The 19,275-nt window shown below is 40.4% G+C and overlaps 2 protein-coding genes and 1 long non-coding RNA gene across 17 annotated transcripts in view; 1 reads left to right on the forward strand and 2 right to left on the reverse strand.

Annotated features, from left to right (window-relative positions):
* The window catches only part of LOC127530798 (zinc finger protein 37-like), a 151,035-nt gene extending 135,911 nt beyond the window's left edge, over positions 1-15,124 (reverse strand). Inside the window, exon 1 of the mRNA XM_051938305.1 lies at positions 15,058-15,124. The gene's annotated coding sequence lies outside the window, so the exon portion shown is untranslated. The remainder of the gene's footprint in view (positions 1-15,057) is intronic.
* LOC127530802 (zinc finger protein 391-like) overlaps positions 1-19,275 on the reverse strand; it is a 281,112-nt gene that overhangs the window by 133,058 nt on the left and 128,779 nt on the right. The window contains exon 3 of one of the 15 annotated variants that reach the window (XM_051938315.1): positions 5,140-5,206. The exons of the other annotated variants lie outside the window; for them this stretch is intronic. Coding sequence (XP_051794275.1) covers positions 5,195-5,206 — 12 coding nt within the window. The 3' untranslated portion in view covers positions 5,140-5,194. Of the gene's footprint in view, positions 1-5,139; positions 5,207-19,275 lie in introns of those variants that run through there. 15 annotated transcript variants of the gene reach the window in all.
* LOC127530809 (uncharacterized) overlaps positions 1-19,275 on the forward strand; it is a 166,874-nt gene that overhangs the window by 36,267 nt on the left and 111,332 nt on the right. The gene's annotated exons all lie outside the window — the stretch shown is intronic.

Below are 19,275 nucleotides of genomic sequence, written 5' to 3' on the forward strand. Positions count from 1 at the left end.
AAAGAATATGATAGTTTATAATAGAAGTCTAGGAGCCATGACACAGCAGCAGGAATGATACAAGCATCTCAAATGACTGGACATTTCCATGAACACCTTGTTCCACAGTGGATACAGGATCACAAAGATTCTAATGGTAAACACCACTGGGTACTTTTCTACACACCACACAGACAGGTTTGATGGGATCCAGTAAATCTGTCTGAATAAAGGTGCTGTCTCTTCAGCCTTCAAACCTGTCAGGACATTTGGATTTTAATGTTATTCTTATTTTACTGCTGGTTACTGTACTGTTGATTTGACTCATCAGTGAAACCCAACATGTTAAGAGTGGAATGCAGTTGAACACATTACTTCTATACTCTCTACTCTGTATGTGCGCTTTCTTAGATCATGAATGGTCTCTATACATGGAATTATGTCTCTGGACTGAATGATGGAATGACTGAGTCCTCTGTCAGAGTTTTATTATTAAACTGTTTGATAACACAATGCAGTTGCTGTCAGTGTGGAGTAGTTCAGATAAACACTTCCAGCACCTCTGAACAGGAAAACTTTGGTCTTGCTTCCAGGGTCAATCAACACAACGATCACGTTTTAAAACTCCACAAATATCAACTAACAGACACCATTAGGGCTGCACGATATATCAAAAAATATTGTTTTTTCAATAATGCTCAATGCTAGCCTAGCCGCCGCTAGACAACCCACGGCAACGAATTTAATTCTCTGCCAGGGTGGGTCTAGTTACCCTCCATAAGGCTCGAGGCTGGATTCTCCTAAAACTGGCCGGACCAATCACCATGAAGTGTAGAGTCAGAAGGCGGGCGTAACTAATTGACGACAGAGGCGTGACGATTCTGACAGAAAACAACCGGCGCACAATAAACCGTTATCTTTCGACTAGGCTTTGGCCACAGCCCTTAAAGATTTGAAGCTAAAATTCAACTTGAAAGATAAACAAAGGACGGCACTGAAGTGTTTCATTGAGAAGAAAGACGTATTTGGACTGATGCCGACGGGATATGGCAAATCCTTAATATACTAGTTGGCTCCGCTGGTTGGGAAGCTAACGGGACTTAGCCACAATCTGCCGGCGCTCTAGGAACTCCGTCAGCCTATTCGTTGCACTGATTGGTTGTACACACGTGGACAAAATTGTTGGTACCCCTCAGTTAAAGAAGGAAAAACCCACAATTCTCACTGAAATCACTTGAAACTCACAAAAGTAACAATAAATAAAAATTTATTGAAAATTAAATAATCAAAAACAGCCATTACTTTTGAATTGTTGATTAACATAATTATTTAAAAAAACAAACTAATGAAACAGGCCTGGACAAAAATGATGGTACCTCTATAAAAGATTGAAAACTATTTGACCAGAGTGACATGATTAACTCAGGTGTGTCATTTAATTGACATCACAGGTGTTTCCAAACTCATAATCAGTCAGTCTGCCTATTTAAAGGGAGACAAGTAGTCACCCTGCTGTTTGGTGAAAAGGTGTGTAACCACACTGAACATGGACAACAGAAAGCGAAGGAGAGAATTGTCCCAGGACATCCGAAAAAAAATTATAGACAAACATCTTAAAGGTAAAGGCTATAAGACCATCTCTAAACAGCTTGAAGTTCCTGTGACAACAGTGGCTCATATTATTCAGAAGTTCAAGACCCACGGGACAGTAGCCAACCTCCCTGGACGTGGCCGCAAGAGGAAAATTGATGACAAATTGAAGAGACGGATCGTTGGAGTTGTATCCAAAGAGCCCAGAGCAACCTCCAAAGAAATTAAAGGTGAACTCCAAGGCCAAGGTACATCAGTGTCAGATCGCACCATTCGTCGTTGTTTGAGCCAAAGTGGACTTCATGGGAGACGACCAAGGAGGACACCACTGCTGAAAAAAACTCATAAAAAAAGCGAGACTGGAATTTGCAAAAATGCATGTTGACAAGCCACAAAGCTTCTGGAGAATGTCCTTGGACAGATGAGACCAAACTGGAGCTTTTTGGTAAGGCACATCAACTCTATGTTCATAGACTCAAAAACCAAGCATACGAAGAAAAGAACACTGTCCCTACGGTGAAACATGGAGGAGGCTCAGTAATGTTTTGGGGCTGCTTTGCTGCATCTGGCACAGGGTGTCTTGAAAGTGTGTAAGGTACGATGAAATCTGAAGACTATCAAGGCATTCTGGAGAGAAATGTGCTGCCTAGTGTCAGAAAGCTTGGTCTCAGTCGCAGGTCATGGGTCTTCCAACAGGACAACCATCCAAAACACACAGCCAAAAACACCCAAGAATGGCTGAGAGAAAAGCGTTGGACTATTCTAAAGTGGCCTTCTATGAGCCCAGATCTGAATCCCATTGAACATATGTGGAAGGAGCTGAAACATGCCATTTGGAGAAGACACCCATCAAACCTGAGACAACTGGAGCTGTTTGCTCATGAGGAGTGGGCCAAAATACCTGTTGACAGCTGCAGAACGCTCATTGACAAATACAGAAATCGTTTAATTGCAGTGATTGCCTCAAAAGGTTGTGCAACAAATATTAAGTTATGGGTACCATCATTTTTGTCCAGCCCTATTTCATTAGTTTGTTTTTTTAAATAATTATGTTAATCAACAATTCAAAGTGATGGCTGATTTTGATTATTTAATTTTCAATAAATTTTTATTTATTGTTACTTTTGTGAGTTTCAAGTGATTTCAGTGAGAATTGTGGGTTTTTCCTTCTTTAACTGAGGGGTACCAACAATTTTGTCCACGTGTGTATACCTACCCAATTGCTGTTAGTGATTAGAAAGACAACCTTTAAGCCCGCCTCCCTCCCTGTCGAGCGGCCCTCGACCCTTGTGCCTTCAGAACATGGGTCTAGCGCGGCTAGGCTAGCTCAATGCAATATCCATATCACATAATTAATTTTATGATTATTTAGATGTATAAATCATGCTTTTTGCATGCATAGACGTTTACTTGTGACCAACTGAGCGCGACCTTAAATCTTCCTCCCCCACCCCGAATAACACTTTTGCTACCAGTGCCATAACACAACATGGCAGGACACAAGAAAGACGAGTCACAGACGCAAGAACTTTGCAAGTCATGCTGAAAAATTGTGGCTACGTCGCGAGGAAACACTACAAATCTGCACAACCACCTCGAACACAACCACGAGGAACTGTATGCCGTTTTCTTAAAATCTACCACGAGAAAAAACACCACGAGCTCCTCCCATGAAGGCAGACAAACGAAAGGCAAGCACACAGACAACAATTGGTGAAAGTTTTTCTTCTGTTACACCACATGAAAAAACTTCCAAGCCCCACCAAGGTTTAACTGCGGCCATTACACGTTATATAGTGAAATGCACACTCTCCATTATGTCGTGTGCAAAGAAGGTTTTTTGGATATTCTGAAAGAATTCGACCGTAGATACCAAGTGCCATCACAGAACTATTTACCAAGTCACCATTCCACAGATGTACGAGGCATGCGTGGGGTCTGTAAAAGCGGAGCTTAATAATGTGGATTTCTTTGCAAGCACCACAGATTTATGGTCCAGTCGTACAACTGAGCCCTACATCAGTTTTACTGTTCACTTTCTCACAAATGGCTTTGATCTGAAAACACGCTGCTTAGAAGTCTCCTACTTTCCGGACTCCCACACTGGTGAAAATATAGCGGCTGCCCTGTGGGATGTGTTGATGAACTGGGGGTTGCAAGAAGAGAAACAAGTGGCTATCACATCGGACAACGGCACTAATATCCAATATATATCAATATCGCAGTTTTTGACACCCATATCACATATCGCACATATTTCCAATATTGTGCAGCCCTCGACACCATATTTTTTTTATTTTTAATTTTTTTGCCCGGCAACAGAGCAGGCAGAATGGGGATCTGGCTGCTGCATTGTGCCATACAAGTTTGCTTTTCCAAGGGGAGTTTATAAGACTCCCCTTGATACTGTACAGTAATTTATTTAGTTTGAATATTTGTTGATTAGTTAAATATACATAAGTTTGCCGGACCTGACAGGGGAAAGGCAGGAAGAGAGAAACGAGAAGAGAGGAAGAAAAAAACAACAACAACAAGGGGGGAAAAGGAAGCGTGCAAGAATACAATTATCTTTCAATTGAAACCGACACAACAGACAACAAGCTAGAACACCTTAACAAAGACACACCGGAACGCATCCTCCGGGTTTTGTTAGGAAACACAGCTAGTAATTATTCAGATCATCTATGTGAAGCAAACAAACTGAGGAAACATGTCTTCTGATATTTTGGCACCAGGACAAACTTAACACCCCACAAGACAACATGGTTGCTATGTCCACATGCAGAGTACGGTGCAATTGTGACTGTGATCATGCAACTATGACCTCTGACCTCCGTGAAGGCCAGAAGCGGGCCGAGAGCCCACAAGACCCAGGCGAGCCGACAGCGATCCCAGAGCAGAGATCCGAGGCACCAAACCACGAGGACGACCACGGACCGGCCCGGAAGGGGCAGAGGGAGAACCCGGCCAGGACCCCCAGCCTCCAGCGGGGCCGGGCCCCAGGCGACCAAGATCGGCAGCCGCCGACCCCGCCAGGGGCCGGAGGCCCAGGGCGGACCCAGCACAGGACCCCGGCCCCAGGCAACCAAGAGGCAATCCCCGGCCCCCCAGGCAGAGGGTCAACACCGCCAGGGGAACCAGCCACCCCAGACTCCCACCCGGCATGGGCCAGCCCAAGACCCAGGGCACTTTTTGGAACACTCAAAGACGCTTTACAAGACAGAAAGATAAGCAGACAGATAGTAGTCGCGTTACTAATACCACCAGTACTACCAATAGTAGTTATAAAGCCTAACTCATATATATCCAGATGAGCATCTATCTTATTCCTCCAAACCCATTTTATGATTGGGATTACAGGCAATTCTTTAGGACTGCTCTCAAATAACTGAAATGTTACTAAACAATGTTATACTTATCAAATTAAATAACTTTGGTCTCCAGGATATTGGCTGATTCAGTTCTTTGCACTTAATTTATTAGCATGATTTCTTTATAAATATGTTGTTGTGTACATACTTATTTACTTCTCTGTCTACTTTTTTCTTTACTCCATGTAGGTTTCCCAAAGACGATGGGTTGAGGAAGTGGGAAGCAGCTCTGAGGAGAGAGGGCTTTGCTGCAACTATATAGCAGCCTAGAGAAAGATAAATAAATGATAATTAATATTAATTATAACTCTGTTGTTTATTGTAAATGTAAATAAACTCTATCCTGTTCTTGTCTAGTTCCTTGTTACATGTAAATAACTGCCTATATATATATATATATATATATATATATATATATATATATATATATAATAAATTAATATTAATAAATAAATAGATTACATTTGCAATTAAATCTTTTGATCTCAGAACATTTTCTCCATGTCTAAGTATTCACATTTATATATGTAAGGGCTGAATTGAAAAGATTCCCTGGCCTTTGGACCGAAATAATAAGATAACTAAAATTGCAGGTTACATTTGTAGAATGCCATTTTCGGTGTTTTCTTTTTTCAGATCAAATATTCTCTATCAATAGCACATGTTTGACGTTGACAATAAACTAAACCACACGAAAATCGGTTGAAAATGAGCAGATTCTGATTTATTTTCAATGTACATGCATTGCTTTGAATGGGAACTTTTCCCCTTCCAAGATGTCCGCCACGTAGGCACGTCGTTAAGCCTATAGACATATATACGTAGACGCCTCATAGGCTGTCGAGAGGCATGCCTACAACCCCGCCATCTTGAAACGGTGCCAGCGGAGGCAGCGGTGCATAGACACCTACGGAGGCAAGAGGCACTGATGAATCTCAAAGTGGAATTATTCGCTGAATTTTGAACCAATTCCCAAAACTGTTCAATTTTTTTAGAAACGTCAAACGTGTAGCTACTGTACAAGGTGCTCGGATATTTTTTACAATGCTGGTTTTGCCATTCAACACTTAAGCTACACACCATCTCCCTCTGACTCCAGCATAGTTATTTAAAGATGCCGGACTTCTGTTCAGCCTATGGATGCTCTAATGAGCGCTGTAAGGAAACAAGAGCATGTGGGATACTTTTCACATGTAAGATGTATGTAAGGAATAATATATTGTTAGCAGGTTGTCATAGCTACAGTGAAATAAACGCCGACAAGACGGATAGAACCCCATCAGCTCCGTGTCTGACTTCTACCCATGATCTAACCAGCTCTCTACATCATCCTGTAGATCTAATAATAGCCCTGATTTATGATGGAATTATTTTTGTTGTAGACCAGTGGTCCCCAACCCCCGGGCCGCGGACCGGTACTGGTCCGTGGGTCAATTGATACCGGGCCGCACAGAAAAAATACATAACTTACATTATTTCCGTATTATTTATTATCTGATTCTGAACGATTCTTTAAAATTAAAATGAATCCTCTCCTCCACGTCTGTCTGTGACTCACTAATGTACTTTTTTCGCATTTCATCAGTGAAATGACATTTGCGTTTCGGCATTTTCTTTCTGTTCGAGTGTTCTCTCGCAGTGTGTCTACTTGCCTGTCAGCCTTCAAGTCAATGAGTGTGGAGCGTGGAGCGCCTCTGTACTGATTTGTGAATGATTAATACACGTTCCGGGGTTCGGCTCAAACTCCGCCTCTCAGAGCGTGTTTCCAAAGGAACCATTCAACGTGAATGATAAATGCACTGGTCTGTGACGCGCTCAAGCTAGGCAAGATCAAAAACCCGGACATTTGAAGGACTTTATAAACGCCGACCGGACAGGCCGGACAGCGTCTCAAAAGAGGACATGCCCGGGCAAAAGAGGACGTATGGTCAACCTAGCCAGTGGTATCATTTTATATTGCATTTATCCGCCGGTCCATGAATATATTGTCTGACATTAAACTGGTCCGTGGCGCAAGAAAGGTTGGGGACCACTGTTGTAGACAATTCTTTATCTCTGGCTACTTTTCTCACATGTTTAAGCTTTCCAAAGAACGTGATTTATACACGTGATATAATAGTAATAGCAGTAATAGTAATAACAGTAACAATAATAATAACGATAAAAAAATTATAGTAATAACAGCAGTAATAATAGTAATAATCATAATAATTGATATAATAGTAATAGTAGTAGTAAAATAATAATAATAATAATGATATAGTAGTAGTAGTAATAATAATAATAGAAGTAATAGTAATAATAATCATAATAATAATACCAGTAACTGTAAAAAAAACAACAATCATACATTTTAATAGGAATATAATGATAATTATATGAATAGCAATAGCAGTAATACAGTAGTAGTACAATAATACAAAATAATAATTGTACTCCAATGCAATGTAAAGCTGTAAATGTAAAGTCAATAAAAACCTGAGCACATCTGAACGTTTTCAGTTTGTTTTTTTGTTTGTTTTTTCTATTTATATCTGTCTGTCTGTCTGTCTGTCGATCTAGCTATCTATCTATCTAGCATGTCTGGCGTTTGTTACAAGCAAACCCCGTCACAATTGCTTGAGAATTGAGCGATTTATGACAACTTTAATTGTATAAGCACATCATTCCAGTGTTTCCCCTGCTATATGACCGACGAGGTGGCCCGCCTCGCTGGTATAGGCCACCGCCTCATTACAATTTTGCCAACATTGCCGCCTCACTGCGCCAAAAAAAAAAAAAAAAGTACCGTATTTTCACGACCATAAGGCGCACATAAAAGTCTTAGATTTTCTTCAAATTGTGCGGCGCGCCCTATGGTGCAGTGCGTCCTGTGTGTGTTGTTGTTGTTGTAAGGCGGACGTAGACCAGGTGGTTTTTTCCACGCATCACTGTCGCTGTTGATCTGTGACTCTATGCGTGCCCATCTCACAGCCGATGTGAAAAAACAAGTGAAGCAAATGAACTCTGAGCTTGCTGTCATTCCGGGAGGCCTGACAAAGGAACTCCAACCGCTGGACATCGGTGTGAACCGGCCGTTCAAAGTAAGGCTGCGAGCGGCGTGGGAGCGATGGATGACCGATGGAGCCCACAGTTTCACTAAGAGTGGAAGGCAGCGCCGGGCGAGTTACGCCACAGTTTGCGAATGGATTGTAGATGCTCGGGCTAACGTGTCTGCTGGTACTGTTGTTCGAGCTTTCGCAAAAGCCGGCATCATTTTCGAGGCGCCGCACGGCACGGAAAGTGACTCTGACAGTGAAGAAAGTGAACCTGGCATGTTTGATGGAGATTTAGCGCAGCTGTTCAATTCAGAAACAGAGGATGAGGACTTCCATGGGTTTGATTGATGACGATTACCGGTAAAAAAAAAAATGTGAATACCAAACTCAGTTTTGCTCCCGCTCTATTTTTAAATACGCACACTTGTGTGCTTGTTTTATCTGTGTTTTACCATGCCCGCGCCTATTGATGATTAAAAAAATGTTAGTACTTTGTAATCAATACTTAAATAAAGCACAACCAAACTCAGTTTTGCTCCCGCTCTATTTTTAAATACGCACACTTGTATGCTTGTGTGTGTGTTGTTGTTGTAAGGCCGACGTAGTAGAGGACACCATGAGAACGTTAAAGGGGAAGTGTGGGCGTGGATTGTATATAAAACCCTCGCCATATAATCAGGTGCGCCTTATGTGTGTGTTAAATACAGTAATGGCACACATAACTGAGACTGCGCCTTTTGGTACGGTGCGCCTTTTGGTCGTGAAAATACGGTAATGCTAAATATTAGAAAGCATTGACACATAAGTCCGGTATATTCACCACTGAAATCAACAAGCCAGAATGTCAGCCTTTTCTCGCCGTGGCTGAAGACAGCAAGGCACATCCCCATTGGTGGGTAACACTCAGTTCTCGCATGACATCCCGCAAGATCGTGTTTCAAATGTCGGTCGCTCCGATTAAAAGTAAAAGTCACCACTTGATTCCAGATTCAAGTCATCTTTTTCAAATTTGTAATAAGAACTGATGTGGCATTTTGGAATGGCTTGTGGAAATCTGACCAGAATATAATAGACTGGACTAGTTGACATGTTTTGATCGCAAGGACAAGTGGGTTTATATTTGTCATATTTTCTCCCTATCACTAATTTTTAGAAAAGAAACATGAAAATTTTATTTAATTTAGTTTTTGGAAATGGCTACAAATATAACAAAATGTGCTCCAAATTGTGCCAGAATGCCCCATTTTGCGTCTTGATTTTCAACATTTTTCCGGGGGGCGTGCCCCCTGAACCCCCCTAGTTGCTTCGCGCCTGCGGCGCTCGCTGCTACAAGGGCCTTTGGCCCTTGCCTACACCCCACCACCTCACAGTCATTTCAACCCAGGGGAAACACTGTCATTCCTCTATGCAAGTAATGCATTGTTGGAGCGAGTGGCACCGATCCAAGATGGCCCCCCTGCAGGCACGTCGCGACTCGCTTGAGTGGGCGGCCGCAGTCAATGAGGCGTCTACGTATATATGTCTATGGCTTAGCCGGCTGCTATAGCTCGCTGGCGTATCTACTCTTCATATCTATGGTGTGTTCCCCCACATTACGGTCTCAGTCTGCTGAGTCTGGCTGCCGTGGTAAGATGACCAGTTTAAGCTCCGCTAGCAAAATGCTAATTAAGTTTAACCTCTGTGCTGAATAAATTGTTTTGTGTTTTTAGCATTATCTGGAGATTACCACGTGCACGACTGTGAGAGTAATAGGCTCCTTGCACATCGTTGACATTCCAACTGAAGGGTGTGGGTGGAAACTTCCGGTCAAAACTTCTGGTTACTTGAGAAGGAGAGCGGGAGATAGTGAGCAGGAGAGCAGACAGCGATCAGAGAGAGACATATTTTTACAATGAGTGTTTTTAGCGTTCAAGGGAGATGATTAGCCTTTCAGAGAGTGGGATCTTCAGCACTTCATTGTTGTGTGCCTTTATGTACCATTTTGTCACGTTATAACAAGGAAGTAAGTTTCCATACATTCCCCGTTGACGCTGCAGTGCTAGCTGAGTGGATGCAGAAGATCCGGCGAGAACACTTCAACCCAACCAAAAACACACGGGTTTGTAGTCGGCATTTTAAGAAAACAGACTTCAGTGCAACTGTGGGGGGGCTGAGGAAGCTGAAAAAGGGAAGCGTGCCTGTTTACTTTGCCTGGAATGGGTACAAACTACCTGCGCCCAGACAGAGCGTCTGGGAACGGCGTCCGCGGACCGAGAGTCCTGCCCCAGGGCTAGACTCCGAGTCGGAGATGGAGACCGAAATAGCTCCAGATCATACTGTGTTGTCCCTCAAACAGGAGCAAGGGCAAGTAATTTGGCAGACGAAAACGAAGCTCTGCGTTGCCAGGTTAAGGAGCTACAACAGCAGCTGGAAGTCCTCAAACTGCGCCAGCGTTTTGGGATAGAGCGCCTGTCTGCATCAGATGAGGACATACATTTTTATACTAGGTTTGCATCCTACAAGAGTTTCATGGCATTCTGGAGATTAACCCTCGCTACCCTAAAAACGCTCTGGAGCATTATCTTGTTGCGCCGCTGTAATCAAAACAAAGCAGGAAAATGAAGCACCCTTTACACTTGTGCTGAAAGTGCAGATTTTGAACTTTCTACCAGTTTTTGAATCATTTTGATCGGCCAAGTAAAACCAGAGATATGATCAATGATTAACACCATATTTTTTTCCGAACTTCACCCGAGTATATTTCAAGCGTCTTTTATGCAGCGAAACTTTGAACTTTGGACTCAGCGGAGCGTCCTCTCTGCTGAAAGCATCTGGCGAGAAACACAGACTCTTGGAGTTATGCTTGGTGTAGGACGGAAAATGTGGACCAGATTTTCACAAACCTGGCGTTCTCTGGAGTAAAGACCTGAACTGGATTTCCCCAAAGGTGACTGAGAAACTTGGAGCTGAGTGACAGAGACGCTCTGATGGGGAGCGGCCGCACAGACACGCCCCCAGACACGCCCCCAGTCTCTGTGTTCATAGTAAGAGAGTGGAATGTTCTCGAAATACACAGAGGAGAGATGGCCAAAGTGTGGATTTGGAACTTTCTATCTTTTTTTTTTTTTTTTAGTCAGGTGATAGTTATAACTCTTTGGGAGAGCAGCACGTCCTTCACTGGCTTTGGCCACAGATCACTCTCTGCTCGACAACAAAGATGCACAGAAAATGAATATTTTGTTTCAGATGTAATATATTACTGCTACTACTACTACTACTACTACTAATAATAATTAGTTAGTTAGTTAGTTTCAAGTTTATTTGTAAAAGAACAGCGTGCAGTTACATTAAAAGATGGTTGCACCAGATTTAGCTTCAAGCTAATTTCCATCTGTAGTCCTTGGTCAATACAAAACATTCATTATTTAAAACAACGCATATAAAACACATTACCTTAATGCAAAACAAAATCAAAATCAATCTTAAAATATTTACAAATATGCATGGAACGTTGTTGGTTTATAGAACAATAATCAAAATGCAAAAGTATAACGAGGAAGACTGTTTTCAAACCAATTACAATATATTTAAAGTGCATTTAAATGACAAAAACAAAGTGCAAAAGTACAAAGATAAAGTGCAATGTTGTATGCGAAAAAATAGTTTCATAAATCCTAAAGGTGGTAGCTATCAGATGGCACCGACAAGGGCAGCATCCGATAGCTCTACACCAGATTGGTACTATAAATACACACTGTACTATTTTTGCACTGATAATCTCGTAGTCTGGCAGCCATCAGATGGTACCCACGAGGGTATCATCTGATGGCCAAATACCCGTCTGGTATTATTAATGCGAACAGGACTGATGATCAAACAGCCAGTTTTTAACAGCCCGAGAAAAGGTGTGGAAATCTGCCATGTTCTTAAAATTATCAGGCAGCCCATTCCATTCCTTAATGGCTTTGTAAGAAAAGGCTGACTGAGAGAAGGCAGACTTTCTTTTGGAAATGTGGCAGTCACCCCTGGACGCCGACCTAAGCACTCTACTGGTTAGTTGAGAGCGTAGCTGGACATAGGTCTTTAGAGGGGGTGGTGCTGCGTCATGTAAGATTTTATGTACCAGGCGGATATCAGAGTACCTGATCAGGTTGTCAAAGCTTAAAATTTAATATTTTTCCAATATGTTGCAATGGTGGTACCGCCGGGGCTTTTTATCTAGGATTTTCAAAGCCTGATTATGTAGTGCCCTAAGAGGGTTTAGAACTGTCAATTTAGCTTGAGACCATGATGACATACAATACAACATATGGGATATAATTATAGCATTGAAATAAGTTTTTGCAGCTTCCAGCGACAAAGAGCTCCTCATGTGCTGGAAGTTCACAATGTTAAATTTTAGAACCTGACAGATCTTTTTGACGTGCTTTTTAAAATTAATCGTAGGATCCAATATAACACCTAAGTATTTTACTTCCTCTACGTTTTTAATCATATGACTACCGACATAGATATTAGGGGGGGCATTTAGATTTTGCTTGTTGGAGAAATACATTGTAACGGTTTTATCTATGTTCAACTTAAGGCATGACTCATTAAGCCATTCAAGTGCTTTTCCCATTGTCACTGAAAGCTTAGATGTGACAGAATTTGCATCAGAGCCATGTGCAAAGAAAACCGTGTCATCAGCGTACATCAGGACCTCCACATTATCACAGATGGAAGATAGGTCATTGATGTACAAACTGAAGAGTAACGGCCCCAGAATAGACCCTTGGGGCACACCTGTAAAACAGGTTGTGAACGGCGAAGTTTTGTCATTTATTCTTACGCAGTGTTGGCGATTTGCTAGATATGACTGAAACCAACTGATAGTGTTTGCGGAAAGGTTAAAATTTTGCAGTTTTTTCAGCAGCACAGAGTGGTTCACTGTATCGAATGCCTTACGAAGATCCAGGAAAATGGCCCCAACTACCCCTCCCTTATCAAGACTGGATTTGATCACCTCGAGGAAATAACAACATGCCGTGTCGGTAGAGTGTTTTGAACGGAAACCAAATTGCATGGGATGTAAAATATTGCTATTATCAAGGTGCTCAATCAGCTGTTCTGCAACAATTTTTCCAAGAACTTTAGAGACCGCAGGCAGTATACTAATGGGTCTATAGTTCTTAATATCCTTTCTGCTACCTGACTTGAAAATAGGTGTTACAATTGCTGTTTTAAGAGAGGAGGGAAAAACACCTTCACTGAAAGACTGATTTGTTATATGCACAAGTGGTGCTGCTAAAACATTTTTATATTTCTTTACAAACAACGGGTCAAGTCCCCATGAATCCTTAACTCTGGAATTAGAGAGTGATAAAATAACTTTGCTGACCTTTTCTTCATTCACATATTCTAAATTCAGAACATCCAACAGAGAGGGAAGTGACCCTCTAGTAAAACCACAAGCTACAGACCCTACAGAGGCTGATAGTGATGTTGTGGGCGCCTCGATGTTAGAGGGACCACATAGCTCTGAGATGGAGGTGATAAAATACTCATTAAACATATTTGCAACCTTCAAGCTGTCCTTTACAGTTGTTTGTATAGCAGGAGCAGATGCTCCACTATTTTGAGAGTTTACATCAAGTTCAATGGTTCCTTTGCTAGTCTGCTCTTTCCCAGATAGTTTATCAATACACCTCCATATCAGTTTACTGTTTCCTTTGGCCTGTTGTATCATTTCTAGAAAAAAGTCAGCTTTTGCTTTTCTCAGCTGTCCTGTGACTTTGTTTCGTAGGCTTTTAAAGAGCAGCTGATCAGTGTTGAGCCTAGATTTAAGATACCTTTTCAGGGCAGCATCCCTTTCTTTCATTAAAAACCATAGCCTCTCACTTAACCATGGGAGCATTTTTTTACTTTTAAATTTCCGCACCTGGGTTTTTGTAAATTTGGAGAGAGTTTGAAAAATATAATTTTTAAGAGTGCTGCAAGCCTGCTCAGTGTCCTGCCCACAAACTAGATCTTTTTGAACAGTATTTGTAATTTCAATATCAAACAGCTCTATATCGTGTTTTGGAATATGAGATATATATACTTTATCTCTATTTTGATTTCGATACCGAAACCTTGAAAGTTTTCTCGATACCAGAGTTAAGTTGTGGTCCGATAGACCTGTTATTAAGTTATAAGTTCTATTTACACGATCCCATTTATTAGTAAAAATCAACAAACAAAACAATAATAAAACAACAATAATAATAATAATAAAACAATAATAATAAAACAATAACAACAACAATAATAATATTCATAATAAACATATTCTAGCAATGGAGAACACCAGGACTCTGGATTCTCCCTGTGGTCCTCAAGCCTGTTTCTGTTGTTTTTGTCATTGTAGAGATTGTGGTGGACAGAAAAGCTTTTTGGAATGGTACAAATTCATTTATGTAAAATTTTATTGTGACTCCTCATGATTTTGTAAATAGTTGTGCAAAAACGCCTAAAATAATTCCTGCATTTTAGTGCAAATAGTGGTATATAACTGTGTTAACTGCTAAATTTGTACATTATTTTATGACAAACATATTATATTTACATTATAAGTTGTGAAAAAGATTCATTACACATGTTTATGGTGTCCACAGCAAATAAAATCTAACTTTTTTCTACTCGGACTTTGTATTTTTTCTGCTATTTTAGGTCAAGTGTGTTCATATATTATATCAAAATGTATAAATAATTATAGAATCGCACAGGTGAGGTTGTGCTGATAAAAAAAGAGATACCAAGCAAAGCAAGATCAACAGCTTTTAAGGTGAAATATAGAGGTAAAATCAGAATTAGTCAGAATGGGACCTCCCACCCCTAACCTATGTGTGGTTTCCAGATGACATCCAGCAGTCTGCGCTGACGATCGATCTCCTCCTGGTACTGGACGATGGTTTTTTCAAACTCTGAGAATATTTCTCCAGCAGCAGCAGCTAGTCTGTCGCTGATCAACTCTCTCAGATACTCAACTGAACACATCGTTACTTTAACGCTCTGATATTTCTCATTCATACTATAATACAGCCGTTTCATAGCTCAGTCCACACAGCAGTGAAGCTAACTCTGCTCATGCTTCTTTGTTCACATCCGCCGGGTGTCACACTGTGAAGTTCCGGCAGAAACAATGAATTACTTTCTTCTTCCTCATTGAATTAGGCGGACTAGACGCATCACTGGCGTATTGCTGCCACCTACTGGATGTTACTCATAGTCCTCAGAGAATCCTCGATATTTTCTTACGCAGTCCTGTGGTTATGGGACTGTTGTTCCACCAACAGTTATTCATTTTGGTACAACAACATCACCACTGACGTCTCTGGTCCTCAGTCCTCCAGAATCGGAGTCTATCTGGATCACAGAGCAGGTTTTCTGTCTTTCTACAGCATCTCTGAAACCATGACTCTCCTCCACAGAGTCCAGACCACATTCACTGAGCCCATACATGCTGGAGTTTGTCTTTCAGATGATGATGGAGCCACTGCAGAGTTCCTTAAAGTCAAATAGAGTAATTCCAGAGTCTGAGGGTCGGTTCATGTTCAGCCCTGATTTAAGTTCACGACACACGACTGTTCAAAAGTCTGGATCATTGAGAAATGTCCTGATTTTAGACAGAAAAGAAGTTTTTGATTCAACTTTAACTCATTTAGAACACCTAAGCTTTGGTCAATTTTCGCCTGAAATTTCTACTGAAGATGTACAGAAAGTAAATTGAATGCTGTTCTTGAACTGTTTGGAGTACAGGCATGGTTGGGGTCTCCTTTGAAAGCTGACAACCTGTTTTTTCACCCATTGCAGTCAGAATTACTCTAGATGCTACTGGCACAGAGTTATTTATATTGGAACACACTGAATTAGGATGAATTTTATTCTCGCCTACATTTTTTCCCTAATAAAACACCTGAAAATTAGTGTGGCAGCACTGTGACAGCTTGAAACTCAACAAGGCAACAGCCTGGGGTCTTACATAGTTCAGGACAAAATTTCAGAGCAATACTACAAGAAATGAGTGTTTCACACATGTTTTTGTACTAATATGCCCAATTATGTCAATTTTGGACACCCTATGTACACCCTGGGCAAAAATGGTATGTTTGTTTATCAGCCCTTTTTCACATTATTTTCACTCCAAAAACTCATAAAGAACTCAAAAAATCACTTCAGATAAGCTTCAGTGTGGATCTTGATCTGAATCAGAGGCACAGACGGAGACAGAGAAAAGCAGCAGCTTCCTGACCGCAGCAGGAGAGCCGGAGGTGTGAAAAAACACACTGGGCCGCTAAAACCCGCCTCTCTGCTATTCAGCAAGCTCATTGGCTATCAGCCCTGTCAGTCAAACGTTTCCTCCGACGTGATTTGCTCAGAATTTACTGATGATATAAGGAATGTCCAGATCCATCGGTCTCAGCAACGGTTGGCTGTTTAGGCTTCGGAGGCAGCGATGAGTCACTTGATAGTTAGTTAGTTAGTTAATAGTTTATTTCAGGCAATGACTTTCAGACATGATTTCAATGCAGGTATCATTTACACAACAGAAACTGGACAGGTAATACATGTGCTCACATAGCCCATACAGAGTGCCTGAAAGGGAGTGGGAAGAAGCGAACTTATTTAATCCCACCCCCTTTTACATAAATTATAGACATAATATCAATGTAGCTTCCTGTTCATTTCTGTAACATATCAAACTCAAAACAACATGAATACAAGTACAGATAAATATTAGGTAAGTGTGTGACAGAAGTATTCGAATTTTTTTTTTTTGTTACCATAGGCAACAGATACATTGCAACAACTATTACATACCAACAATGGTAAGAAATGTAATACCAACAATGGTAAAGAAGAACTGTCTCAGTAAGGGTGATGGACAAAATACCAGCAATGGTAATGAACAATATACCAACAAAGGTAAGGAAACAAGCACACAATAACACAAGTACAACAAAATACTGATATCAATTTAAGAACCACTTTCTTTATACTGTGACCAGACCATGTTTTTATATCATAATTTGAATCTGTGAATATTATGGCATTGCTTGTGCTGAGTTTTCAAATTGTTCCAAAGTTGCACTCCACATACAGACACACAAAAACGTTTACGGTTATTTTTGGCAGGAGGCTGTTTAAATTTTCCATAACCTCTCAAATTATGAGCATTTACTCTTTGAATAAACAATTGTTGTAAGTTAGATGGCAACGATTTATTAAATGCTTTATAGAAAACTATGACGGTACTATATTTAACTAGATCAGTAAATTTAAGCAACCTTGAATTGATAAACAGATTATGAGTGTGTTCACGAAATCCCACCTTATGAATGATCCGCACGGCTCGTTTCTGTAATTTAACTAGTGGATCAGTTGTGCACTGGTAAGTGTTTCCCCATATTTCAACACAATACATGAAGTATGGGAGTACCATCGTGCAGTACAAAGAGCGGAGAGCATTCTCATCAAGGTAAAACTTCACTCTATTTATAACTGAAATGGAAATGTTTGTTTTTATGTGTCTGATGTGAGCTTTCCATGATATATTGCTATCGATCATAACTCCTAGAAATGCATTCTCATTTACAGTATCGATTTGGACACCATCAAAAATTAGATCTAATTCTAAATGACTGTTAGAACTGCCAAACATCATTATTTTGGTTTTATTTAAATTTAAAGATAGTTTATTTACATCCAACCAATTTTTTTACTCTGTTCATTTCCTCATTTAGTGTCTTTACAAGGTCATCATAGTTGTCTCTACTACAGAATATTGTTGTATCATCTGCAAAGAGAATGAGTTTCAAGACTCAGACACATCAAAAATATCATTTATATAAATATTAAACAATGTTGGCCCCAAAACAGACCCCTGGGGAACACCACAAGCAATATCAAGTTGTTCAGATGTATACTGCCCCATTTCCACGTACTGCTTTCTATTCGTTAAATAACTTTTTAACCAGTCACCAGAAACTCCACGGATTCCATAACGGTCAAGTTTATCGAGCAAAATTGAATGATTAATTGTATCAAATGCTTTTTTAAGATCAATAAAGACACCGGCTACAAATTGTTTCTCATTTAGATTCGTAGTAATTCCTTCAATTGCATCAAGTATTGCCATTGAGGTAGTTCGTTGTTTACGAAACCATATTGTCCTTCATTTATTATGTGATATTTATCAAGAAAACTTTCAAGACGGGAGTTAAAAAGTTTTTCTAAAATTTTTGAAAATTGAGGCAAAAGAGAGATTGGCCTGTAATTTGTAAAATAATGTTTGTTACCATTTTTGAACAGAGGTAATACCTTTGCTACTTTCATTTTATCAGGAAAGCAACCAGACTGGAATGAGAGATTGCACATGTAAGTTAGTGGTTTAGCAATATACAAAATAACTTTTTTGACCAATGTCATATCAATATCATGACAGTCATTGGATGACTTACTTTTGAATTTGAGAACAACATTTACCACTTCCTGCTCAGTTATGGCTGAGAGGAAAAGTGATGATCGATTGCGATTCATGCTTGTATCAGCTACACGATTTGGAATTTCAGTAGCTAACTGTGGACCAATGTTCACAAAATAATTGTTAAAACTGTTCACTATCTCAACCATATTGGTTGGTTGAAATGCGGTTGGAATCGAAAGCAGAGGCTTCAGTCCCCATTTTCAGACCGAGACCGTGTGGAAATCTGAATGGTTCATAAAATAATGGACAAAAATGCAGTGAATTATGGAACGAGCAGTGCCACCATGCGCCGCGTGGACGCACACGGAGCTGAGCTATTTGTGGATTATTTACTTATTTCTAGACATGTTTGGGACAAAATATGATACTTGCTAGTATTGTCTGGATGACTACTCTTGGATTATGGCCGGTTTTTGTGGATTATTTTCATCGTTGACCGGTAAAAGAGCGTCCAAAGGTGAGTTTTGCCCTTTATGTGTCCCTTTAAATTTTTGTTGTTTGTTGGACAAATGTGTTTATATTACCCGCTGTGGTAATCACATCTGAAAGTGGTTTATACCGGCGGATTCATGAGAATCTAAGCTTTCTATGGATGTATAGTGTTTCTATCATCGCGTTTGCAGCTAAACGCGATGATAGATGTCCTGCATCTAAAACATGCAGGACATGGAGTCCTGAGGAGCAGGGTTGAGAACCACTGAGTTAGAAGGTAGTTAAAATCCTTAAAACAGTGAGTCTTATTTTGAAAGAAACAGTTAATCTACAGCAGATTTCCATGTGTTAAAAACAGTTAAAATATTATTTTAAAAGG

Source organism: Acanthochromis polyacanthus, chromosome 18, assembly GCF_021347895.1.
Source record: "Acanthochromis polyacanthus isolate Apoly-LR-REF ecotype Palm Island chromosome 18, KAUST_Apoly_ChrSc, whole genome shotgun sequence".
In the NCBI taxonomy this organism is placed as follows: Eukaryota; Metazoa; Chordata; class Actinopteri; family Pomacentridae; genus Acanthochromis; species Acanthochromis polyacanthus.